General features: G+C 47.5%; 1 protein-coding gene across 2 annotated transcripts in view; it reads left to right on the top strand.

Annotated features, from left to right (window-relative positions):
• The window catches only part of GPC3 (glypican 3), a 145,496-nt gene that overhangs the window by 88,149 nt on the left and 29,977 nt on the right, over nt 1-27,370 (top strand). For both annotated transcript variants that reach the window (XM_053990519.1, XM_053990520.1), the window contains exons 6-7: nt 10,026-10,146; nt 26,300-26,456. In XM_053990519.1, the coding sequence (XP_053846494.1) occupies nt 10,026-10,146; nt 26,300-26,456 (278 nt within the window). The remainder of the gene's footprint in view (nt 1-10,025; nt 10,147-26,299; nt 26,457-27,370) is intronic.

Below are 27,370 nucleotides of genomic sequence, written 5' to 3'. Positions count from 1 at the left end.
GGAAGTGTTAATAGAAATGGAGATTTTTCTTGCAAAAAATGCCCCTTGGGAACGTTAAATAATGTGGAAATAGAACTTGGAAATGTTTTTTGCAATTATACATAAATCTCCTCTAATCACCCTACTTTGCAAAGCATCCTTTGCTGTTAAGTTGTTTGCATAAGGGAAGAAATAGAAATAAAATCAGGAAGTGGTGAAATGTTGAGATATTAATTATGACTTCTTGATCAGTCACTTCAGGTGGTAATTAGCCTGTACTTGCAATACTGACCTGAAACACTGAATAGACCAAAATAGCATCAAACTCTATTAAAAAAAAAAAAAGACTCAACATCTAAGATCACACGCTTAGTAAAATGTACTTACGTTGCCTAAGGAAAAACCTGTCCTCTGTTGGTACTTATTTCTGGAAAATCTTGAATTTCCATGCCTGAGACAATCAATTAGAAAGAAAAAGATTATTTCAATATTATCTCAGCAATTGTTAATTAAAACTTCTAAAGCAGGGCCATAAGCACTGCAGCTCTGGAGAGGGGGAGCTGGGGTGAGGTCTTGGCTTACAACGATTCACTGAGGTCACAGCCAGTGGCTTTGGTCTGTGTCCTGCTGACATCACAGCTGGGTGAAGTGGTGACAATGGGAGGGTGTTGAGTCCAGATCCTCCTGCAAATATAAGTTCAGAGCTATTTGCAGATCCAACATGATTTCAGGTGATAGATGGCCTTCAGCATTCTGCTGAGAATACCAGGGGACTGTTGTGGGCACAGTATGGCACGTCATGAGGTGCCATGGCATGCAGGGGGGCAAGGCAGGGAGAAGATGAAGTTTGTGTGCATGAAGGGGGCACCAGGATTTCAGCCCCTGGCTGTTGAGTCTGTGCCTTTCCACTCCTCTCCTTGCCCCCTCTGATCTCTTGCACAGATGTCGCCACCTCTGCCAGCTCCTATGAAATATTAGTGACAGTTCCCTTACAGATATTAGATATTTTTGCTGTGAGAAGGGAGACCTCAGCTAAATAAAGCTGAGCTAAGATGATGGTCAAGGGCACTCTTCTCCCAGGACCCACTTGCAGAATGTTTCAAATACAAGCAAAGATGTAGTTAAAATATAGTTTAAATGATCTCTACACTGGCTGCTTCATGTGCTTTCACTTCCCAGCTTGGCATCTCTCTCAGAGTGTCTGGGAGGATTCCTGAAAATCAGGAGCATGTAAGGTAACAGTGCTCGAGTGCCCCAAGCTGCCAGTTCCTTTATTTCAGTGTTTTCCCCAAGAGGGAGCCAAGCAGCTGTTCATGGTGTAGCAGCTCTTACTCGAGCTATTCTGAGAATGTGTGTTATGTACTGGAGAAATTCTGTTCTCCTGCGGGACTGGTGTGTGTCTGTTGGTGATTAGACTCCATCTTGCCACTTTTTGCAAGAAATTTGGTGTAGCTTGAATACCTAGTATTGATTTCAGAGTGCTGTCCTGGTGCTTGTGGTGGCTGCCAGGAAGAAGGATGGAGGAGACAAGGTGGGATGGTTCCTGTGGCTGGAGTGTTGGCATGGAAGGGTACAGGCTCTCAAGCAGGGGAGGCAGGGATGGGGTGTCTATGTCAGTGACCAGCTGGAGTGCCTGGAGTTCTACCTGGGGATGGATGAGGAGCTGACCAAGAGCTTTGGGGTCAGGAATAAAGGGAGGGCAGAGACAGGAGATGTTATAGCCTAGCTCTGCTTCAGGCCACCTGACCTGGAAGACTGGGTGGATGAGACCCTTTATAGACAGGCAGGAGCAGTCTCATGTTCACAAGCCCTCGCCCTCATGAGTGACTTCAACCCTGGTCTCTGTTGGAGGGACAACACAGCAGGGCACAAGCAATCCCTGGGTTCCTGGATAAACTAGAAAGCTCCTGCTGAATCTGCTGGTCAGGTGAAGACCAGGGCAGAGTGGTGGTTGGCTGGATTCTATGCTTCCATGTGTTCCCATGTCTGGTGCTGTGTGGGCAGTGGATTAAGCTGTTTGACCATTGTTGGGTCTGTAAGGTCAGTGTGAGCATCTGTAGGAGCATGTCCAGGATTTGATTGTGTTCTTGTAGGGATTGTGGCTATTTACCTCCTGCATTTCTAATGGAGTACCTGTGTGTTCATTAATTAGAATAGAGCCCTACTGATTTATCCATTTCCAGACCTCCCTGTCATGACAAAATTTGTTAGTTATTCTAAGCCCTTTTCCTATGACATGTTAAATCAAGCCTAGAATAGCAGCTTCACAGCCCTTGCCAGTGCACCCAAGGACTTGATAATACCAGCAATGTGTGTCTGTCTTGTTATTTGATCCAAACAGTCCCTTCTGCACTCTGCAATCCTCCTCCTGTGGTTTTTCTGGCTTGGTATTTACTCTGTCCTGTTTATCCCAGTGCTTTGTTACCCACAGGCAGTGGGAGTTTCTCTCCTCCCATGGACTGGATGTGCTCAATGTATTTCCACTGGGTCTCACTTTCCAATTTGAGCCTTGAACCATCCTCTGTTTTCCTCCTTGCTTTTAAGCCCCTCTCTCTTAAGGGGCTGCAGTGCAATGCAGCAGGCTGGAGTATTTTATCCTGCTTTTAATCCCTCACGTTTTTTTAACTGAATCTTACTTTGTGATCATTTGCTTCTCCACGTTGGACCATCTAATGGCAAGAATTCATCCTCCTTCCCGAGGTTTGATCTGTGATCAGTAGTTTGATTGTCATCCCTGTTATGGATTTAGGGACATGGTGCCTTGAAATGACTGCTTGCAAACAGTGGTAACCACACAAGAAAGGTTGATTTTTCTGTAATGTAGAGCAGTGCCTTGTGTCTTTTGCTGTGCTTTTGCATGGTTGAAGAACATAAACCAAAGTGGGAAGAAAAAATAAAAGGCAACACATTCCTGCTTTTCACACTTTTCAGAGTGTGTAAAAACACACTGTGCTTTTATGGGATGCCACAAAGGTTCATAGCAAAAGCCACAAGTGGCACATTTCACCACTTGCAAAGAGCTTGTTGAGGGTCACAGTGCTTGGTGTTTGTGGTAGCTGGAGACCAGACCTGCTGGAGCTTCCTCTGTCTCAGTGCATCCCTGTGCACCTCTTTGCAGCTTTCCTGGGCTCAGCTCCAGGCACTTCCCTGAGACAGACATGTAGGCACAGTGGGTGTGAAACAGCTTAAACCTGCCTGAGTGAGGGTTTCTGTGATGCCCTTCCTTTCCTCTGTCTTCATGCCCCAGCCTCTCACCAGACCTCCTGCTGGTGGTGTTAGATGGTGAAATGTTGTCCCGCCTCTCTTATCCTTATCTCCATCCCAAGCAGAAAAAAAACAGAGGTTGATTCTTATCACCAAGTCCTGACTGAACAATTAGCTCATTTAAAGCCTTCAGCTTAAGTCAAGTAGGTGTTGAGATATCAAACTCACCTCAGTTTCTATGGGAGCTCAGCGTTGGAATCTGAAAGGTGATTTGAACTTTATATATAGTATCAGGGTTTTGCAGCATTTAATATTAAAAGCCTATTAAATCTAGATTCTCAGAGTTTTGTAATCTGCTTACATGAGTATATTCTTTTGAAGCTGTTCTGAATAGACTGACGGCAACATCTGCCCACTGCAAAACTTGTAAGCACATTAAGCTTTACTGTTAGTGCTGTTAGATACTGCCATTTCCAAATTTCTCAAGACAAACGTGTACATTAATCCAAATCACCAGCATAACTTTTGTTTTCTTTGTACCAATTCAAAATTAATATATTTTTAGCACCTTGCCAGATTCTCTTCTTCAAGCTAGGAGTCTCATATTTCCCTGCTGTTGCCAGCGTACTGTGGTTTGTTTTAATCATACAAAGCATAAACAATGAAAGCACAATTGGAAACAAGACAGAAAAATGAGATTCTGTAATTGGAACAAAGGAAATTCCATGCCAGCAATAACCCTTTAGTTCATGAAGGGTTTGGTTATTTCTGGCAGTGCTGCAAAATATCTGATCCAATGGAATCCCCAAAGAGGGGGCTGTATAACTTTTCAAGCCCATAAAACACAGCTTTGTAGCAAGTATAAACTATAAAGAAAGGATAGTAGGCAAATTCAGTAGGTTATTGAGTGGCCGAGATAATTTCCAGAGTATTTCAGAAAATAAGATAATTAATCTTCCTCTATCCCGCTGCTTGGTCTCAGGTTTAGCCAATTTTTCCATAATTTATGTGTCTTGAACTGAAATAAGAATAGAGGGAGACTTCAGGCTATCAACTCCCATTGTTTTGTTATGAATATTACAGTTTTTGCTGTTCCACCTGAAGTCCCATCTCCCTGAGCCAGGTGATTACCTGAGACCTCAGGTTTATGACCAAGCCATCATCTGCAGCACTGTCACTGGCTGTAGAGCTTTGTGTGGGGCAGTTGGGAAGAAGCAGCACTTCTCTTGGCAGGGAACTGACACAGCAGGATCTAAGGGGGCTTTCAGAGGCTTCCAGGTGTTGATATTTGGAAATCCAGCAGAAAATGGTTCCTTTTTAGTTAGGTGAGAACACTCCCCACTGAGAGCGTTGGATCCTCCTGGTTGCTTTTGAAGCAGCTTGTTTGGAGCTGCTGGTGGTGTAAATTGACTGCGGCATCACGAGCTCTGCAGTAACTGCAAGGACTCTCTGCACAAGCAAACAAAGCCAGGAAGGCACCTGAGAGCCATACACCCCACCCCTCCCCTGCTCCTTGCACTGCCATGAAACAGATGCCTGCATATGGCCATGGGATAGTGGGGACACACAGCCCATATGGATGAGAAGAGCTGGGGTGGACCTGCACCCCACGCCAGCCCATGTCTGGGATGGGCTGTGACTGACCAGATGTCTCTGGACAATCTGTCTTTAGAGAGGAAACTGTCAGGGAAAGAATTGTCACCTCTTCTTGGAGGTTTGTGGGCACATCCAGGAGTTGCACCCTGATTGCAGGGCAGGATGAGTGGGTTGGAAACAACTTTTCAAGTCTTTTGGCCCCCACTGCTTCCACTGCTGATGTGACACTGAGATTGTCTCACTAAACCAGAAATTAGCATGGTCAGAGGGTAAAATGTTGGCTTCACCACTGCACCCAATTTACTGACCTGTGAAAACCAGCTGGAGGTAAGAGTTGGGTTCATGTTAGGACGGGGGTGGGTGGCAAAACTTTTCTTCCCTTTCTCCCTTTTTTCATTTCTTTTGCCTCCTATGTGGTAAGGACTCGATGTCACCAGTCCACATGATCAGTAGTAAGTCACATCTTGAAATGCAGAGCAGCTTTGGGGGTCTGGGGGAATGTTGCTCTCTCAAACTCAGTTATTAATAATTCTTGTGCAGTGAAACCTCTGTGTTGTGTTTGTCCCACACCCATCTCTCTGACAAGTATAATTCAGTGAACACAGATAGTAGAGAGAGAGCCTGTGAGGGATACTGTGCTATTTAAACTGGAGATACATTTGAATAAATAATTTGCAACTGGAAGGCAGGCATAAATTAATTGTTATTTGAATTACATACTTACTTTCCTTTTTTTAAAAGGTGTAATTCTTTATGTTTGACTTTCAGAATTACTTTCTCTAAATCACATGTCAGGCATTGCAGTAATTCACCTCAAAGCCTAGCAGGGCCGAGTAGGATGAACACACATCTTACACTCATTGCCATGTATTTAAATAACATTTGTCATCTTGTCTTCTTTGCTCTGAAATGAAAGCTTGGAATGAGCTGCCTTGGGCTGGAAAGACCAAACATTCACAGGAGACATTTGTGGATGGAGAGGAAAGGAGAGGAAAATTCCTCAATATGACAGCATACTTGGGCATTTATGTCTGGTGGATGAGAAGAAGCAGGAAGGGTCTGAAGTTGTCTGTCCCCACAGAAAACTTCAGATTATTGATGTTTTCATAAGGTGGTTGTCTTTAAAGTAATTTTTAATGAGGGCTGCTTATCAGCACATTTAACAATGTGACATTTGTGTTTGGAAAATACCACATCCCCAGCAAGAGCCCATACCCAGGGAGCCCAGGCAAGGAGATGCTGCTGACTGATGTTGAGACACGTCAAAGAGAAAAGTATTTTGGGCTTTGCTTATGAAGTGTGAGCCAGACCATGCTCATGTTGCAACACTGATACCCCTTTGGCCCAGAGACCCCCGGGGACCAGTGTGGGGGCCTTTATCCTCTGTGCATATTTGCTGTTCCATGCTGGTATCAATCACCGTGGCAGAGACACGTGGGGGGTTTCATGAAGTGGCACAAGTGTCCTGCAAAAGGGGCTGTTTTATTGGCATAAGCTGAAAACAGCTCGAGATGGCTCAGAGATTTCTCTTTTTCTGCACTGTCTGGAGAACGTGGGAGGAAGGTGGTGCTTTGGCTTTTTTGCCTGTGAGCTCACCAACCCTTCATCTTGGGGGGGATGCAGAGGAGCCTGTAAGGGTAAAGGGTATTGTCCTGGGACCCCCAGCTTGTTGGGGTCTGCAGAGGCATCTCTCTGCCATATTAAGGCCAGGCTGCTTGGCCCGGGCTGCAGGGAGGGGTGCCAGCTGCCTTTTCCAGCTTCTCTGGCATTTCAGGAATGCAGGTCCCTCACTGAAGCTGCATTTCAAAGCTGTTAACCCTTTGGTTGGCTACATGCCCCTGAATGTGGCCGTTCCAGGCTGGTGCTGGGGCAGAGCCTGGCACAGCTGAGGGGATCTGGTGCTCTTCTTGTACCTGAGCACACCAGGAGGTCTCAGCTTGGAGGAAGTGTCCCCCAAAGCACCCAAATGACACAGGACCATGTCTCTGCCTGGTGGGATGTAGTGGGTCCCTGTGCATCTCCTTTTTTGCAATTCATCCTAAAGACGTGCAGCTTTGGGCCCATTGCCTTGCTGCAAATGACTCGTGTGATGGTGCAAATGGTTCATTTTGGGTCGGGTACGTACCCTTGTGTCTGGCCAGGTGGGAAGCACCGGGAGGTGGCACTCCATTTCTCCAACATCACTGTTTTAGGGAGAAATCGCTCTGCTAATGCTTTCAGGTTTCCTTCCTTCTCTAGTAGACCTTTTCCCCTGAGAAGGCTGATCTGAGGTTCTCACAACCCCAGGAGAACCTTCTGGAGAACAGTTTCAGTCTCTGGACATGGAGTTACAGTATAGTATTGCTGTAGTACTGTGTTCCTCCCTCCTGCACTCTGTTGTGTAGGCTACAGAAATCCTCTCTGGCAGCTGTTGCGTGGATTTCAGAAGGGATTTCGCCCACTCAAACCCAAGCTATTGTGTTTGTTTGTATAAAACTGTTTAGGAGATAGATTGTATTAATTTAGGGATGCACCAAGTGGGCTTGGTTCTGCTCTTGCTAAAACCTGTGTGAGTTTCCTGATTAAATCTCTGAAACCACAGGAGACCTTTCAGCAATGTACTTCTGAGTTCCACCAGTGTTTTAAATTAAATTTACAGTGACACCAAAGATAGGAATTTCTTTGTCATCTAAAAACTAACGCATGCTGTGGATGTCCATGTGCAGTCTCCAGATGTGTTTGTCAGGTCGGCACGGTGGCATTAAGTGGCTGTGTGACAAACAAGCAGCAGGATTAATGGTTCAGTGCTCCATCCTCCTGCAGAAAGTTCAGCCCGAGTTCCAGCAGAGCTGGGCAGGTCTGTGCTTGCGACAGCAGCCTCTTCCCACGAGATGGAGCTGGGAGCATGCACGGCTGTGCCAGGAGCCGTGGGCAGCTGCAGGCTGGCCCCAGCCTGGCCCCCTTCTCCCCATCACTCAGCTCTCAGCCTACACCGACCCTCCAACGGCACCCGCGAGGGCTCTTCTGACCTGGGAGCGACTGTTTCTCAGGTATAGCCGCGGTTTGTGCTTCCCAGGATAAGGCAGCTATTTAAAAAAAAGGCGTTTTGCAAAACCTGGGAGGCCCCAGGGACAGGGTGTCGGGGTGCTGGTGTGAAGTGCAGGGCTGGGATGGCTCTGCAGGCAGCTGCCCCCGTGGTCAGGAGTTGGTGGAGCTTGGGAGAGCCAAGCTGATGAATCTGTGATGCCTGTACCTGGAAAAGCTGCTTATGCCTGGAAAAGGAATTTACACAGGCGTGTGTTCCTGTGCTGTAGGAACAAACACCTCCTTTCTCCTGTCCTTTTTCCTGTGTCATCTCTTCAGTGCAGCATCTTGCAGGGTTGCCAGCCATTAATGGAGATGCATATGGGGAATGCCCAGTGTTGGGGACCCAGCGGGAGGTGCAGAGAGCTCCTGTATGTGGAGCTCCTGCTCTGAGATAGCCTTGGAGTGGAAACCTGCCTCAGTTCTGTAATTAAACTATGTGAGTATTTCAGGTCAGGGCAGATTGCTGCTGCACCAGTAGAGATCTGGGGTTGCCTTTGCATCCCCACATGTTTGAGTAGATCTCATCCTCTAGTTTAGAGTTTAAGCAGAGTTTAATCCAAGCCCCTGAGTTATCCCCAAGCCCCTTCATGTGCCCTGTGGCCAAATGTTCACATGCCTGTTGCTTTCTATCCTAGCAAGGCATCCTCCCTGATCTGGCCCCACCATCCCTCCCCATCTCCCTCCCCTTCTTTGAATGCCTGCTAAAGTCCCACTTTCTCCCCAAAATCCATGTGAAATGGGCTGGCTATGATTGCCTGAGCTTGCCTGGCAGCATGAGGATGGAAGATTAGCTGGGCAGGGGAGCAGGGAGCTGACAGACAGGGAGGCAGGCCCTAGGACTGGTGCTGGGAGCTGGGTAAAAACATGATGTGTGGGAGATGAATGCAGGAAGGAAAATTCATGGTGTTTACCCATGGCACTGGAAAAAGAGATGTACAGTAAAGCAGACTGATGCTGGTGTTATCTCGGTGATCTCACTTTTGGAGGCTGTACCAGGGTTTGGTAGTGCCTGTTCTGGCTGCCAGTTCTTGGAGATGAGGACTTGTTTTGTGCTTGCAGAGCACCACAGCCCATCGCTGGGCTGTGATGAGTGGCAGCAGCCCAGAGCTCTGTGTGCTCCGTGCCTCTGCCGTGGCTGCCAGCAGGCAGTGGTGGCAGCCGATGGCTCTGGCCCAAACCTGAGCTTGAGTTTGGTGCTTGTCTTGTGCTGGAGCATCATCAGCTGTTACCCAGGTCCTGAGTGCAGGGACGTGTTCCTCCAAAGGCAAGTGTGCAGCAGTTCTGTCCCTCTTCTCCTCCCTTTGATCACTCTGGTAAACTTTGTCATTCCATAAATCTTGCAGCAGGTGAATGTATATTTCTTTCCTAAGTGCTGATGAAAAAGCTGAGTGCAGCTTGGCTGCCCTCCTCTGCAGAGCTGCCCTGGCAGTTTAATCTATGCTATGGGGGCTTTGCTGACTCTCATGGTACCTGTGTAAATCAGGATACCCTGTGGTGCAGAGCCCAGCACTGTACTAAAGTCAAGGTACGTTCTGTCTGAGCAGTTACTTTGATCCCTAAGGCTGGATCTCATCAAAGACTGAAATCAGGATTGTTTGACAACACCTATTTTCCATTAGCAATGTTGACAGCATTAATTATATTCTGATGCTTTAATTCTTTATTACTGAAATCACACATCAGTGATAGTCATTATTTTGCAAGGGGGTTGATGTTATGCTAATCAGCTTGCAGTTAACTGGGTCATCCCACTCATTTTTTTGGCTGTGGGCACAACACTACTGCTCTTGTACTGGAGTCTCTGTGGTCTGCCAAGATTTATTTTAAACAAACATGAGCAAGCCAGAATTTCTGAGCCAGCTTTTTTAGGACTCTTGGGTGCAAGTTATGTGAAAATATTTATCTCTATTGTATACTGTTGAACATCTTCCTTGGTTACTAATGGACTGAAAAGGACTTCATTGTCCTCAAGTGATACAACTACATCATCTTGCAAAGTCAGAGCAAAAATGTTTATGGGAATCTTCTGTCCTTTCTTTGGCATTATTAACTGCCTTGTGCTCTCTGTTTTGGAAAGGGCTGGTGCGTGTCTTGGGATTTCTTACGTTTGTACTGAACTTTAAAGATCTCCTCTCTGTTAGCCCATCACATCATTGTCTTCTCTGTTCTCATTCCTACAGGTACAGTCCCCAGATCACAAGGAATGGAGCAAAAGCCCAGGCTGGCAACCATGAGGTGAAGGTGAAAGGTCCGGAGCCAGTGATCAGCCAGATTATTGACAAGCTGAAACACATCAACCAGGTTTGTTGCAGACGTGCCAGCAGGGATGGCTCCGGAGTGGGCGGTTTCCAAATCAGTTCGGCCTCCCCCGCACTCTCCCTGGGCTCAGACATCCTGGGTGTCTGCATCTGCAGCAGGTCTGGCAGCCCTGCGTGCAGAGCTGGTGCCACCCTGGCCCTGCACAGCACCAGGCCCACAGGGCACACCTGGCATCCTCTTGGATGCCTGCTGGTGTGGTTCTGCATGGTGCAGCCTCCCAGGACTCAGCCTGTGCCTGGGTCATGTGTGGATGCATGGCTGCAGTACAAGAATGCTTCTGCTGGGTACCCACGCCCTTAGCAGTGGAAGTCCAGGAAAGATGGAGCTGATGGAGTGCCCTTGAGCATGATGTGCTGGCTGAGGGTCATGTGGCACATACCTGATGTCCCCTCTGGTTGGAGGAATTCCTTTTGGCATTGCTCGTGGCTGGCAGTAAGGGTCACTTTTTTCTTTGGGCATTCTCTCCCAGTCAGTAATGGGGCAAGTTACTGTTGAATGGGGAAATGGCAGAGCTGGATGAGATCCTTTCTGCTGGGGAGGAAACTTCCTTCCCACTGCCTCAGACCTGGCATCCTTCCTGGGACAAGCGGTGTCTTGTCTCTAGCCATTATGCCACGCCAGGTTAGGCCTGTGAACAGCCCTGCTGCTGCCAGGGAGTTAGGTGGCAGCTCTGCAGAGCGTTCAGCTTGTGCCTGAACCTCCCCAGCACTGCCCTAGGCCAGCGGGGCTGGGGTCTGGCTCTGGACTCTGCTCACCCTGTGTGGATGTCACAGTAACTCACAGAGGTGTTTCTCACAGGCAGATAGGCTGGGCTTGCTGCTTTGCCAGGACTGGGAGCTCACAGGGTGAACCCTCGCTGTTAACACAGCTGAGCTGCCCCGTCTCTCCTCAGAGAGAGGGGACCTTGCCCAGGCTCGCTCTGGGCAGTGGTGGGTTCCTGGGGTTAAGCCCAGCTTTGCTTCCCAGCCGGGTGGGCTGTGAGGGCGGCTCTCTTTGGAGTTGCTGGCTTAGCAACTTTTCTGCTAACCTCTGCTTTCCTGCTCCGAGACTGCCAGGGACTGTTTTCACAGCCATTCCCATTTAACCCCTGCGCCCTCCGAGGCAGGCATGCCTCATTAGGTGCTGTCTAAAATGGGAGCAGGATGCAGCGAGGGATTCGGGGTCCCCAGGAGCACCCCACAAAGCAGGAGCTGCCATGGGCAGCGGCCCTGCAGCCTGCTCTGCCTTCCCACACGCTCCCTGTGCCGAGCAGTGCCATCTGCCAACAGCCCATAATTATTAGAAGGGGAAAAGCGGGGGGAATAGCATAATCATCTCCCTATTAAATGGGGTAGAGGGCAGGCTTCAACCTGCAGGTGATAATGATATTTTGCCATTCACAGTGAGAAAGTTGCACTGAACAAAACATGGTTATTATGTACTTGAAACTGCTGACATAAAGTGGTTGTGAAATGCTGGCTGTCAGACTGGGTCAAGTTAGGTCTTTGCTGAACAGCTTGGGCTTCTGAGGAGTGGAGGTCTGTGGAGTGGGAGACCCTGGGTAAACACTGCTGTGCTCAGCTCAGCTGTTTGCAGCAGCAGAGTGTCTCTGTCAGCTGCTGCTCAGAGAAGAATTGTGGTGAGGGGGTGAATATGGCCAGCTCAGTCACAGTCTCTTGTGATTGGAATGTGTTACAGGGGGCAAGTAAGCTGTTTTGGTTTGAACAGCATAAATGTAAGAGCCTGAAAAATGTCAAACCCTCTTGTAAAGCTGTGTTTGAGAAAGAGGAGGAACTGAGAATAAAATCAGGAGAAAATGGGAAGTGATTTGTGCAAATTTATTACGAAGCTTGCCCAGAGAAGCTGTAGCTTTCCCATTCCTGGAAGTGTTCATGGCCAGGCTGGATGGGGCTTGGAGGAGACTGGTCTAAGGAAGGTGTCCCTGCCCATGGCAGGGGATTGGAGCTACATGGTCTGTAAGATCCCTTCCCACCCAAATCAATCTGTAATTCTATGATATGATTCTATTCTTATAGAGGGTCTGTAGTCAATGGTCAGTAGCTTATATACCAGGCAAGCAACTGTGGAGGTTACTTAAATTTGGGATTTGGGGTGTCAGAGCTTACCATGACACTTATTTTCTTGGCTGAAGGAAGTTTTGAGCTCTCTTTCACATCTGGAATGCATCTTGATTGCCAGAGAGTATTAAACGTGGAAGGAACAGCAGCTCTGGATGAATTACAGTTGTGTCTTTCAGGTGTTGGCTTCAGATTTGGGAAGCAGTGGGAATTCCTGAGCTGGAGAGGGTTGAAAATCTCCTTATCCACCAAACTCAAGCCAACAGTGACTTTTAAAGATTTTCAGACATCCAGGATCTTTTGGAGAAGAGTGTTGTGGCTTCCTCCCAGTGTGTTGTGTTAGACATACAGCCTGGATTTTGTGGGTGTGGGCAGACTCAGGAACCCTGCTGTTTGGTTCAGTTTTCATAGAGATCCACAGCTTTTATTTTTACTTGGAGATTTTTGCTAAATATGTGTAATTTGCTGATGACTTCACCTTTATTTCAGGATGCTCATGCTGCTGGAAGTGTCTGTTCTTTCAGTGTTGTGTGTACAAATTGTGCTTGCTCTTTAATTCGTGTCCTCTCAAACCTAATTTGGGTAAAGGTACACACATTCACATGAGAAATTCTCATCAAACGTTTGCAGTTTGAAATGAGAGTGGGGTTTGTGCATTAGAATTAAACCCATGGGGATTAAAAGAAGTAGAGAAAACCTAACCCAGAGAAAAGGGGAAGGGAAAGTGCCCAGACTGTATTTTTGTGCTTTGAGCGCCTATCAAGCTAAAATAAATAAATGAATAAAACACAGTGCCTGAGCTGTGTGCTGTCTCAAGGCAGCCCTTTCTGGATGAGTCCCCCCCCAGTGCTGCCTATTCATCACATCAGACCATTTTTGTTTCACCCAAACGTGTGATTGTGGCTGATGCTATTTTTTGTGCATTGGTGGGTGAGATGCTTTATTATTGCCATATTGGAATTTTTTTCCCCCCAGTTCTGTTAGATGTCTACCAAGTTTTGATTTGAGTTATTTTTGTTGTGTGCCCAGAGGCATGAACAGCCCATCCATAAATATTAGCATTGTTATCTCAGCTGGGAGGCTAAGGGTCACCTTCAGGAAAATGAGTTGGAATTGGTTCCTAACTTTTATTTCCCAGAGTGGATGGGGTCTGTTTCTGGCTAGAAGGGTTTCACTCATCCCTTGAGTGAAACTGTATTGAACCTGAAAGGTTATTCAGTGTCAGCACGGGGTCTTGCTCAGATTTTTTGTGGCTTGGTAACATGCCCAGGCAGAAAGCTGTGTGCAGGGTGAGCCGTTTCCTCTGGTCACTCCATTTTCCTCCGGCCACGGGGACGTTGGAATGGCTGACAGATGGGGATGAGCTTCAGTTTTTAACAGCTATGCATGGAGGTGGGGGGTGTGGTGTCACATGTCCCGTGTCCTGGGAGCCCTGCCACACTGGTGACCTCCTCCTGGTCATCCTCCTCCAGGGAAGGCTCTGGAGAGGGGACCTGAGTGATGCTGGTGTAAGCGTGCAGCAGGGATCTGTGCTACCAAATTGGCTGATGTGACACTCCTGGTCCTCCCTCCTGCCCCTCTCTGTCCTGAGGTGACTTCTATGTCCTTTGCAGTGCCTATGGGGCTCTGACACTGTTGCAGCAGATGCTTTACTTCATCCTTAATGCCATTACCTCTTTAAGCTTGTGCCCAGTTGCAATCTCTTTTTTTATGCTTAGGTAAATCCTGGTGTTTATCATAGTACTGTCTCGAGGAGGAAGAGGATAATTTTTTAAGAAAAGGAAGGAAAAAACACACCAAAAATTAATAGTAAAATCCATAAAAGGAAACTTAGCTGCGGAAGATGTGTCTTTACAAAATTGAATGGCCTGGAAACATATTGTACATTTCCAGACACTCGAGTTAAGGGCTCATTTAGAATATTTCAGATATACTGGAGTTTGACAGTTCTTTGGTTTCCACATCAAACAATCTGTAATTTATTGCCCCATATAGGGACTGTGTTTTTATCATATTGCATATTTTCTAGCCAGAAATCTAACTACCATGTAAGCTCTTGAAAAAATAAACCCTTTGGGGATGGGAATCCAGGCAATATGCCTTCACAGACCCTGAGAAACTCCCTTTGATTTATTTCCTTGCAAATAAGGGGAAGACACAATTTCTTGGAGTATTACAGCTGTTCCCCCAAGCAGGGTCTCGCTGCCTTTCTTCATGTGCTTGGTGTAAAGACCCAGTCCTGCAGTGAGCCCCATGTGAAAGAGCCTCACGTTGCTCCTGGAGGGGTTTGCAGGAGGATGAGAACAAAATTTAGAAGTTTTACGAGGCAGTAAAACACACAGCTATACTTGGAAAAAAAAAAAAAAAAAAAGGCAGGAGGCCCAGAGGTGTGAATGACCGAAGACAAAATAGACCTGAAGTTCACAAAAAAGGCACGTCCTGGCATTTCCAGAGCCGTGTTTGAAGCTGGTTTGATCAACCAATATGTCCCATATTTGTTTGTAGGTTTAATGGGCTGTTTCCCGGCGGCCTGGCTGCTGGGAGAGGGCATGGTGGAGGTCACCCAGAAGTTAATTTGGAAAGAGGCCAAAAGGCCACAACTTGATTGAATCAAATGTAAACAAAATAGGCCTGGGAACGGTGTGATGCCCTTGTGCCCGAGTCCCCTGCAACCTCTTGGTTCAAAATACAGAGTGGTGGAGCACCAGGGACCAGTGAGGAGGGTCTGACCCCACCATGGGGAGACAAGCTCAGGGCAGCAAAGGGACCCAGACCCTGCTCAGGGCACACAGGGAAATACAAAGTTTATTATGGGAGAGCCTGGGGAGCTGGGCACTTTGCAGGAATATATCTCCCCTTCAGAAAAATCCATCACTTTTGATGGATTTGGTGAAAGTTTCCCTATGCCTGCTAGGCTCTCTGAGGTTTATTATTCCCACTGTATTTTAATTCCCCGATCAGATGAAGCTGCATAATAATTAGAAAAATGTGCAAACTGCCAGATTGTTAAATAATGCAAGGCACAACACTAATCACTTGAAAATACAATATTTAAATTGCACCAAAGCAAGTCACTTTTGACTCATTTTCTACCTTTAATAAGTTAGCAGTACAGTGTCTGAAGTGCTGTATATATACAATATAATCTATCAAGTCCTCAAAAGAAATGTTAATAAATACAATAATTACTTGGACACGCCTTTTGTTCATCATTATTAAACAGTTTGTAACAATTAAAATATTAAAACCACATGTTGTTGAAAAGCAACCAGACATTGCAGTTATTTCTTACAAAGGCTATTAAATAAAATGACAGAAGATTTTTATTTTAATAATAAATGCATTTTAGAATGGATCAGTTAATTCTTCTTTAGTACACAAAATAATCTATAGCTCCACTGAGTCTAGGCCTGGTATTTAAGTTCTAATTCCATTGTCCTTTTAGCTGTGCCTTGGCTCCCGTTAACGCTGGGTAAATGCTCTCCCAGCCTGTATGCAAGTGGTACTGACAGGATTTTGCCAGGGCAGTTAAATCAGGGGAAGTGTGACCCTCGGTAATGAGAACGTAATTAAATCTGAAGGTATCTGACAGCTGACTTTTCAAGCCCAAACCCCTTCTTTCCCTCTTCAGGAAGAGCAACACCTGCCTGGACCCCACAGCAAACCTCCAGGTGTATTGGGACTGTTCAGGGAATGCTGTGCCCACAGGTCCCCCACACTGAGTCTTTTTAAACAGCCAGAGATTGTTTGTACCTGGTATTTCATGCCTGTTTTCAAACAGAAGTGTATCCTATATGTGAAGGGTTTCAACTTTGCTCTGTGGCTTCAGCTCCAGCAGGAGACAGGTGCTTCAGGTGTGTCCTGCAGGGACCATCCTCCAACAATGCTGTGGAAATCAGCTGTGGAAAAAAAAACCAGACCAACACCTTTAAAGGAGATTAATTTGCTTTTGTGTCCAGAACATGCAGCTGATGCCCAGTGGTGCCTTAAAACAAACACCAGATATCCTGTACCAGAGCTGAAGTTTATCCTGTTGTGGAGGAAACAAACCTGAAGAAATCCTTGTACAGCAAAACCCGGTGCAAATGGAGCTATTGTTAGCAGATTAACAGTTAATTACAGTTATTCTGGGCCTGGTTAATTGTATCAAGTGTCACCTTGTGCTGTGACTCAGGCTGTAATTTAATCAGTGGATGTCTGAGGTAGGTGTCCTCCCAGATGGGCCCAGTAACAAAGGACACAGCTCTCTGGTGTTAGTGGGATGTTGGGTAGTTTTCTCATGTTTTTCTCCAAAATTTGACTTAACATCAAGGTTTTTAAAATGTGGTCCAGACTGCGAGGGGACTGGGATTCAAAGAGTTAATCTTCATTGTTCAGAAGGTAACCTCTGGTCTTCTTGGCTGCAGAAGAAATCCAATTCCTTTTGTTCCCAAGAAAAAGCCTTGATAACAATAATGTTACTTTTAATTTCAGTCTGAAGTGGTGTAAGGCTGCTTAGTGATGATGTTCTCCGGGGCAGGAGGAAAAGGCAGCACTGCCAGACCTGCTGTGGGCACAGAGAGCCAGCTCTGACAGGAATTTTCTTCTCCAGGCCTGGGCTGTGCTGTGGGAATGTGGTGCCCAGCTGTGGCACGGTGTGCAGGCAGTGTGGCACAAATGCCTGTGAGATTCCCACTCCACCCTGAGCTGCTTTGTGTGCTAGGCAGGTTGGAGCTGGGAATTTCCCCAGTGCAGTTCTGCCACTTCACCCGAGCCCTGTGTGTGCAGGGGGAGCAAGGCACACTTGTGGCAGGTGTTTCCCCTGTGCTGGCAAACCCCATTCCCAGCCAGTGAGACCCTTTTGACCTGACTGCACTGGGGCAGGTGTAAATACCCCTCACGGCTCAGGAAGACTCTTGGCTAATGCTGTTGCTCACTAAACTTCTTAGCTTGGTTTTGACCTGTAACTGGCTGCAGAGACTGGATTGTATTTTCATGCTCATGCTGCCAAACTCCATGATGAGAGATGGCCCTTGCAGCACTTCAAACTGTGAGCAAAGAGAAGTTTGGGTTGCAGCAAGATTTGCTGTTGCCTGTGGCCTCTCTTGGCTGTACTGCCAGGAGTGATATTTAAGAGAAGGAAATGTGCTTGGTTGAGGACATGTGTAAGAAGATGCTGCTGATGCAGCAGGGTCAGCAAGGAAGTGGGAGGCAGCTGGCAGCAGGTGGGTGTTGGAGCCATCAGCAGATACCCTGATGGGCAGGAAGTTACCTTTTATTTTTGGCAGGACCCCTTGAATGCCTCCTGCCTATGGCTGGGAAAGGAGTTTGCTGACCTTTTCCTGCAGCACATAATCTAAAAGCTGAGGGTGAGACTCACATAGGTGCATTTCAGGGCTTCCTTTGTGAGTGTTGTGTCTCACTGAGGGAGGGTATAAAGTCACCAGCTTTGAACTTAATTTAAGCTGAGTTGCTTCAGCTGTTCAGTTGGTGTCTGTACATCTGTGTGTGGGAGAACCACACCAGGCAGGGCTCCTCCTGCCTGCAGCTCCAGAGGCCTGAGCCTTGCTGTTGGCTACATTCAGCCCCAGTGATGGGTTGCACCCCAGTGTGTCAGCAGTGCCCATGCTGGAGCCTGGATGGTTGTTTCCTTATCCTGCTGGTAGACCCATCCTAGGTGCCAGTTTTGACACTGGAAAAGTTGAGTCCCTGGAGGTTTTTTGTGTTTTTGCAAGCAGCATCCGTGCTCTGAACACGGAGGAGAGCTGAGACCTTGCCTGACAGCCAGTCCAGCCACCAGCTGTTAATTAGAGACCAGCTGCTTGATCCTGCCTAGCTAACAGGTTTGGGGGTGTTTGCCATGGAGTCCTCCTCCCCCTGCCTGATTGAAGTCTCTGCTGAAATCAACAGCTTGATAATTAACCCCACGTTGGGGTTGTTTTATCTGATGGGAGATAACTGGCTTTTAAGGCAGCTGTTCAGTTCCCTGTGAAGCTCTGTGGACCAGGGGACATCTATCAGAACTGCTTGTAGTTGCTTTTTGGGCTTCCAAAACCTTGAAGGGAAGTGAATGCAAAAGTGAACCTTGAAAAGAGCAGCCCCCAGGAGGGCAGGATGCAGTCAGGGTGACTCAAGCTGGTGTTCTGGCAGAAACCTCCGTGCAACACAACACCGTGCACAAAAATACGCGATTTGAGGAGTGCCTCTCCACTGGGAGCTTTTAGGGGAAAAGGAAAGCAGCTGGGACAGGGGTTTGTGTTGCAGAAGGAGAAGAGGAATAAAATAAATCCTTCTGGCCCAGCTCTCAGCTTGCTGTTTCCTACCTGGTGCCAAGGATGGGATGTTTGCCTCGCAGGCAGCCCTGCGGATGTCGCCGACAGCCGGAGAGCCGCCACGTGTGCCACAGCCTGAGCCAAGAGGAAATCTCCAGCTGCTCCAACAGGCTGGGCTGGGCTGGGCAGGAGGAGGCTGTGGGAACCCCTGGCTGCTGCCCCCCCTGCCTGGGTCACCTGTACAGAACCTGATCACCTGATCCCTTCTGAACCATGGGGCTGTTACAGCAAATGGCTGGAGGTGGTGTGAGACCTGCACGTCCTTCTGGTGCTCTTGCATCCAGGGCACTTTCCATCCAGGCCATCCCTGCTCAGGTGTCTGAAGGATGTGATGGCAATGAGGTGGTTGATGGCTCCACCTCTGCCTATTTTGTCTTGTTTCTTGTGCTTCTGTTTTGCTTGTTGTCTCATGTTTCATGGTGATGTGCACTTTGGGCCTTCCTGAGTGGTGTTTGGATAGAAGAGCGGGGTTCTGCTCCAACAAAACTAAACAAAATGTGGAAAATATGGATAATAGCAGTGATGGGTCCTGGCCCATGTAGGCTCCCACACCCCTCCTTCACTCAGCTGCCAACGCCCTGAGGGGTGGCTGAGAGGTGGAGAAATTGCTCATTTCTAGTGACGTAGAGCAAGTGGAAAGGAGAGGGGAACACAGCTGCGGCTACTAGTAGGAGGCTGAGACACTTTGTGGGGAAAAGGAGCAGGGATATGATGCCAGAGGAAGAACAGTGTGGAAAGGGGACAAGATAGATAGCCCTTGCAGGTAATAAGAAAGGGAGCATCTTTGCAAAACCTTTTCCACCACCCTTGACAGGTGTGGGTAGTTAACGTGCCTGATCAGCCCGGGCAAAGTGAAGAAGAGCTGGAAGGGGGTGTTTGCAGTAAATGGCTGCATTCCTATGGTGCTTCTAGGGAAGTGGTAGCTCAAGGAAGTCTTCCTGATCCTGAGAGGAATTGGTCCAGGCAGACTCCACCAAAGTGGTCAAGGCATCATCTACTGCCTGGTCCAACCACGTGTTTGATGATTGGTCTAATTATTGGGGTTTTGAGTTTGAGGGATGTCTGAGTTTGATGGGAGCAGATGCAGGAAGGGATGCTGAAAGGCCAGTGATAGTTAAGGCTTGGAAAGGTAAAATTGGAGAAAGGGCTATAGTAGCCCAAAGAGGAAAGCAGCATTTCTCCAGCATTGGCATTGATGTAGGGCTTAGGGGATGAGTCAGAAGCAGACAGAGACTGCCCAGGACCCCATCAAGCTGGGCTGGACCTCTCTGCCCTGCTCAGCACCCACACTGTCCCGTTCCTTCCTACAGCTGCACAAAAACAAGCTGTAAATAGGTGGGGTGGAAGGGGAAGGAACTGGATATAAGGTGAATGAGCTGATCTTAAAGCCTGAGTAATCTCTTTTTCACATGTGCCCAGTGATGAATGAGCATTTGTTCAGGCCAGGGAAGTGACACCTCCCCTGCCTGGAGGACTGCAGACAGGAGCTGGTCCCTGTGCCTGCCATGGTGCCAGCCAGGGCTTAACTTCCACAGGAGCATCCAGTCCTGGGCACCAGCCTGCCCTCACCAAACCAGAGCAATCCATAATGCCTTGGAAGCCCCTTCTGCTTCCAAAAGAGATTTACTGTCCAGTGCAGACTCGTGTTAATTACTGCCAGCACTTAGGAGTCTTTATCTGTCTTCCTTTACCCATAGGGATGTTGCCAGTTTGGATAGCTAATCTGGAATTAAGCTGATGATCCATAAAGTAGGGCCACACTTTGGTCAATAATTCACTGCTGTCACCAGCTTCTTTGTGATGTCAGGAGAGTGACCAGGAAAACTGATTTACTGGCAGGCAAGAGCCTGCCTCCTCTGGAGCCTGTGAAGACAGTAAAGTGGGTCCTGCTGTGCTGGTAAACCCCAAGTGATGCATGGTAGGGATTTTTCCTGTTCCAGGTATTTTGAGTGATAGAATTAAAGACTAAAACATTTTTATGGCTAAGGAGCCACAATATAAACTCAGAGCTACAGTTCACAACTTTAGCCAGCCACCACCACGGACTGGTGTGGAGCCACAAAGCAGGAGTGACTCAAGATCAGTATGTGGGGAGGGGATTCCAGGGCCATCCCTTGCTCATGCTGCTCAGAGCAGGCAGGAGGTGCTGTCTGGGGCTTGTTCTGCTGAGTTCAGCTCCAGTAGCACAAACCCTGTGATGTCTCAAAAGAGGCAACACAGGGAAATGCAGGATTGGCCTTTAGAGCAGCTGAGTAAATGGCCATGTCCAACTCATCATTTTTCCAAGCACTGAAAATTACTTTTCCATCTCCAAAGTCTGCTTTCACTTTATTAACTTTTGATTAGTGATCATTCTTTGTTCCGCTGAGCTTGAAGTAGGAGTTGAATGTGGAACAGGTTTCTTCCCTGCCATGTCTGTGCTGCCAAGGTGCAGCCAACTGGAAGGATCATAAGGAAACCACAATTCAGATGTTCTCCTCCCAAAACAGGTTCTTCTGTCCATGGGCCAGCACTGTGATCAGAAGAGCAGTGGTGTGCTGCTGGTGTGCACACGCTCATGTGTTCACTCCTGCTAGACAGAAACACGGATCCTGGTATTTACAGATATTTTTAAAATTTTAAATATCCTTATTTTCAAATAGAGCTTGGTGCTTGGAGCCAGGGAACACTGAGTTTTTCTGTAGCATGTGTTGCATTTTGCTGCTGCCCAGGAGGGGGAAGGCTCTCTGGAGCTTGGAAAGAAGCAATGAAAAGAATGATGCTGTTGATGTTGCACTGAGTTTGTGTTGGTGCACACTCCTGTGCCACCAAGGCGCCTCTCCACAGAGTGGATAAACCTAAGGGAGCTGTGAAATAGAAATGTGGTGTGGAGGGCACCAGCAATCTCATGAGGGTTGGTTAAATAATAAAGTATTTTCTAATAAAAGATAATTTTTTCCATGCTATTTCCAGGGCTAATAAGCAGAGGAAGTGGAGAGAATAGATTCTGCTGTTGCATGCTTGTGTATGATCAGGCCACCAAATTCAAAACACATGAGTTTTGAAAAAGTCCACAACTTCAGCCTTATAAAATGGGTTCCTTTCCCCGATTCTTGCCTGTGATCAGATAATGACCTTCGTAAGCAAAACAACCCCAGCTGTATTTCATAATGGGAATATACTTCTGTACATTGTAATGAGCTGTTAACAGGGAACAGTATCGTGTGAAAATCTGCACGTTTCCCATGATGCTGCCCTGATTCAAAAGCCACACATAAATTATTTGGTATTGCAGATTTCAAGGTCAGGATTGGCCACATAAGATCTAGTTTTTCACCCCCAAAACCCAATGTTTTTAGCAGGCTGGAATTTAAAATAGAAAAAGCTGATCCGTTGGGAATCTCAGGAGTTGTGAGAAGTACCTTGGCACCTGTGTCAGGTACTTGAAAGTGTGTGGCTGGGGTGGGTGACTGGAGTGATGAAAGGGAAAATAACACCTTTGCCCTTCCAAAACTCCTCCTTATGAGGCTCCTGAAGGAAGGCATCCTGAGCTTTGCAAGCAGTTGTGAGCTGGTGAAATCCACTGAGTTTTGGGAGGTTTCTAGAAGAGCCAGAGCTGTTTTCACTGCTAGGATGAGTTCCCAGGGTTCCCTTCCTGATGCCAAGCAGCACACAGACACATGGCTGGGGCTCCAGAGTCATTTGTGCACTGAGGCACTTTTTCTGCTGGATGTGAATACTTGATTATTAAGCATATAGTACAATTCTGATTATTATTTTAGCTGTAAGTTTAGTCTCCATCCTCTGCAGCTTTTTAGGTTTGATCGTATTCCAGAGGCTTACTAAAAACATGCAAAGAATTTCAGCAAAACTCTCTGGAACACTTTTTGTTAAATTCTTTCAGTCATGCAAGCTAAATTAAATGACAGCTCTGTCCACCAAAAGATTACAAATATCAATCAGACTTCTCCCCTAAACTCATGAAGGAATTAAATGTTTTTCTAAAAGTCTTCTATTCCCCTTAATAATCTCTTTGGCTGTTCTCTTTACTTTACATATTTTTGAAGTGTGTTGAAAGGGATGATTTCTGCCCTAAAGGAGCACAGTGCTTGTAGCTTGCTGACAGTATTTAATCTGAATTTGTGGGCACAATTTTGGGTATTGCTCAAATTGATATTTGCAATACTGCGAGCTTATTTACAAAAGGAGAAAACAGCTATTAAACTGCAGTCCGAGAAACATGATGCTGAGCTCTTTTCAGAGATGGGAGATTAATGATAAAAAAGTATGTTGCAGCTCCGACTGTTTATGTTAAAATTGGAAAAATAGGACCAGGTGGGCTCAGTGGGCTGGTGGGATGGGGAGCTCTGAGTAAAGTGGTTGTAAAGAATGAGGAGTTAAAAAGATTTCAGCATACAGTGGCCTGTCCAAGACAAGCTGAGTCATTACCCCGCGTCGCTGCATCTGTTTTTGTCTGGTCACTGTACAGTTATGAGCAATTGTGTAAATCACGCTGGGATGCCCTGGGGAGCTTTCTTAGCAGGAAGGCTCGGCACACCGTTCCATCTGCCTTGTGTTTTAAGCCATAGGCAGACCACAAGACAACCAAACAACGAAGATGTACAGGGAAAGCATATGTGACTGCCCAGTGTCCCTTGGAGTCCCCCCTGCCCATGCCCTGGCACTGCCCACCCTGCCCATCCACAGGGTCATGGTTTGAAAGGGATGAAGCTGGAAATAAAACTGCTGGAGACCTGATCCTCTAGAACTCATAGTGAGGAGCAGAGGAGTTTCTTGCCAGGGTGCTTGTGTGGATGGGGGAGGAAAGCCCCCAGCCCCCTCAGAGGTGTGGGGATGTGTGTGCCCGGCCTCCCACAAAGAGTGCTCCAGTTTACATCAGCTGTGTTACAGTGTATTTTTGCCACTATGGTTTAACAGAGAAGAGCAGATATGACAGTAAACTCTTACAGCTGGGTGAGTTGTGATTAAGTTAGAGCTATCTCACTGTTACATACTACTTTAGTGATCACCAGACTGTGTATTTTCCTGCCTCTTACCATGTGCTTTAAACCACAGGACATGAATAAACTGTAATGTTAGAGTACAGTCAGCTCTGCTTGCTATTTAAGGACGGGGAATCTATGTTCAGTACACCAAATATAATTTCATAAAGCATGCAAACCATCAGGGAGGTTGTGGAATGGTTGATGAGTGGGACTAGGGCTGCTGCTCTGGATGAAGATGAGACATCCAACAGCATTCCTGGGTCTGGAGATACCATTGGAGTGGAGTGGGATTCCCACCCCATGCCTGGTCTCCTGCTAACTCTTCCAGTAGGTTTTGTGTCATGGGCTCTATTTCTCCCACAGGCAGCAGCAAAATTTAATTGAACCTCTCTGTAGATATCAGCAGCTGGGGAGGGCGTGCCTGAGGATGGAGCTTTTCTCCTGGCAAAGGAAAGAGCAGTGTGGCAAAGGGATGTCACGTTCACTTGATCCAAAGTTGGGGCCCACGTGATGTTTCTCAGAAAGTTCCTGTTTTATTGTGGCTGCAAAGGCATAGAAATTAAGCTGCCAATTTATGGCATGCCAAGGAAAAAAGTAGTACTACAAGAAATGCTCAGTTATTTTAATGTTTGAAAACACACAATTGAAAAATCCTGATTTTCCCTTGCCTCCCACTGAGCTTATTAAATCTGAAAATATCCCAAAGCTTAATTCTCTCTGCCAGAAAGTTCCTCTGCTCTTTTGGGTAAGTCATGAAAGTTGTGCCGCCTGGGCTGCGCGGTGGGGTCCCGTCTGGCTTGCTCTGGTCCTGGGATGCAGAGGAATGAGGATCCCATGGGGGAGTGAGGATCCCACAGGGGGAGTGAGGATCCCACAGAGGAGTGAGGATCCCACGGGGGAGTGAGGATCCCACGGGGGAGTGAGGATCCCACAGGGGGAGTGAGGATCCCATGGGGGAGTGAGGATCCCATGGGGGAGTGAGGATCCCGCTGCTGAACAGTCACAGCCCTTCCAGCCCGATGGGTTTGGGTTTTGGCAGTGGTGCACTGGCTTTGAGCTGGTGTGTGCTGATTAGCTGCTGTGCATGGCAGACCCTGATTCCACCTCAGCTGAGGAGTGCTGTCAGCTGGGGGCTTTGTTTGGAGGAGCAAAGTGCAGGTGATGGTGCAAAGGCTTGGCTGCTTGGCATGTTTGGTTCCTGGCTGAGATCTTCCTGTGCTGCCCCCAGCACTGCACTTGCCTTTTTGTTTGTTTGTTTGTTTTTTTTTTTTTTTGTGGTTGCACCATATTCTGGGAGAAGCCTGCAAATGTCTAAACAAAGTAAAATTCCTGAAAAGTGAACTTAACCAACCTGAGCCAAAGCCTGTTGGAGGCCATGAAAGCACATCCCCTGAGTTTTGAGGAGATGAGCTGCATTTTGCTGCCTGCCATGGATGTGGGGCTCGGCCAGCATGGTTCTCACACCAGGCAGACTTTGGCACATGCCAGGGAGAGCTCTGCTGCAGCTGGGGAACCCAAAGGGGTCTCACATGGAGCCATTTGTTTTTCATTACGTTATGCTCCTCTAATATAAACACTAAGGTATGTGGACATTGCTGTGGACAGGGCAAGCCAGATGCCAAAGGCATTCCTCCAAGGCTGTATAAACTTCAGGAGATAAATATTTTAAAAACTGTTTTCTAAGGCTAGCATAATAGTTTAAAAATATAACCTAGATTCCAGATATTAAAAAATGCCTTGCAAGGCATGCATATTGCTGCAAGAGATGGAACTAACCAAACCCCTGAAGCATGTGGAAAACTCCCATTTTGCAATATCTTCTCTATTACTTTATCCTTTTCATTTTTTTTTCTTAGTGCTGAGATTAAATTCAAGAAGCTTTTAACAGCAGAGTGGCAGTGATAGAAATTTTCAGCATATATTAACTAGCTGACTCACACTTTTTCAAAGGGGATCTGGGTTTATGATGGAGTAGCTGGCTGCTTTCAGCAACAACAAAATCAGGAAAGTCAGCGAAGAGAGGAAGCTGATAGTTTATAATGTGTCTAATCCCTCTGTGTGCTGAGATGGGAGCGTGGGGAGCTCCCACCCATGTTTGGAAAGTGGTCCTGACCCCGTGCTCAGGGGAGGTGTTCAAGTCCCTGTCTCAGGGATCTGCAAACTCTCCCTGTTACTTAGGACCCAGCCTTAAAACATCCTTTAAAAGATGCTTTCATTGTGTCACTTGGCTACCCCAAAAACTTTCACTAGCATCCTCTGTGCTTCAAGAGTGAGAAATGAGATTTTTAGGTTATGTTTGTGGGGTCCGTACAGACCTGAGAGATCTGCCATTTCCTTTCATGTGTCACATCTAAAATGGGAGAGAGAGTCCTGAAAGTAGTGACATTCCCTGAGCAGAGGCTCCTCTTGTTACTGTTTTTTCCCCTGTCTGGCCTACCTTTGGACAAGTGTTTTGTAGCTGACCCCGGAGCTTTGGTGACATTGGGGTCTTGCAGGGCTCATGTGATTCTCGCTGGGCAGAAGCCGAAGGGCAGAATGACTCAGTGTGGTTTTGCCTCCTCCTTTTGTTTCTTCCACTGAAGTTTTTTGTGCAGCTTTGTCCATGAATGAACCTGAGCTCCTCAGTGCTTTGGCACAAGGAGTGTGCTGGGGTCTTGTCCCACTGTCCTGGCTCCACTGCGTGTTGTCCCACCCGTGTCACCCCCTCCCCAGCGAGTGAGGATGAAGCAGCAGGAGGGTGGAGGAAAGCAGCTGAGTGACTGTGGCCCCTCTTGTCTTTCAGCTGCTCAGAGGGATGACTTTGCCCCGTCGAAAAGCTCCAGGAAAAGCCGCAGAGGAGGAGGAGGAGGAGAGTGGAGACTGCGACGATGAAGATGAGTGCGGCGGAGGCTCTGGGGACGGAGAGCTGCGAGTGAGGAACCAGCTCCGGTTCTTAGCAGGTGATGGGGATGTGGGACTGAACAGCTGCCCCTCTGTGGGTATAGGTTTAGGTGATGGTGTGGGGAGCTGCTCCCTGCTCAGGTGGACTCGCTGCAGGCACCCCCAGTGCCACAGCCCAGAGCTGCAGATGCCCACAATTGTGCTGGCTGGCCGTGGTGCCGGTCGAGGCAGCAGCTGGAGAAGAAATGCCTCTGCTTTTCCAGGCTGCTCCTGTAGGGCTGTATTGAGTGCAGCCCATTGGAGAGGATTTGAGGCAAGTTGAAAATCTGATGTAGGTCCCAGGGTCACCCTCTTCTTCCCCCTGCTGCCTGCAATCCTGAGATCTGAGATGAGTTTCTCATCTTCCCGGAGGGCACCAGAAAGTCAGGAAGGCTTGTTTGACTGCAGCAAACGATGGTTATTTCTGATGTAGGGTTCAGAAACCCCCCCATGATTTTTTGCAAATACCTCAGGCTCGTTTTGCAGAAGTGATTTAGCTACTTGGGAGCCTAAAAATTGCTTTGCTTGCCAGTGTGAGTCGTGTCCTTGGTTGCTCTGAAAACAGCCCTGAGGCACTCCTGATGTTATTAATGAGGCAGCCCCTGGTCACCCATTGGGAGGAGAAAGCAAAGGAGCAGCTGTGACTTGGGCAGTCACACGTGCTGCTGGTGTGGGCCTTCTCCTAGGCCCACTGACCACTCTGTGGAGCTCAGCAGCATCACCTGGTTTGGTTGTGTGAGCAAGCCCAGGCTGTTGGAGGCTGTGTCCAGCAAGGATGAGCAGTGCTGGATGTTGCTCTGTGGACTGGAGGCTTGGCCCAGTTGATGCTGGTTCCAGTGCTACACGGTGCTCTTCAAGAGACCAGACAACTGAACCTGGATAAAATCAGCTTTGCAGCTTTGAAGTTTAAAAGGCAAATTTGGGCTCCTAAACG

This window comes from Vidua macroura, chromosome 14 (genome assembly GCF_024509145.1).
Source record: "Vidua macroura isolate BioBank_ID:100142 chromosome 14, ASM2450914v1, whole genome shotgun sequence".
Taxonomy (NCBI): domain Eukaryota; kingdom Metazoa; phylum Chordata; class Aves; order Passeriformes; family Viduidae; genus Vidua; species Vidua macroura.
This window is presented reverse-complemented; position numbering and strand designations above follow the sequence as displayed.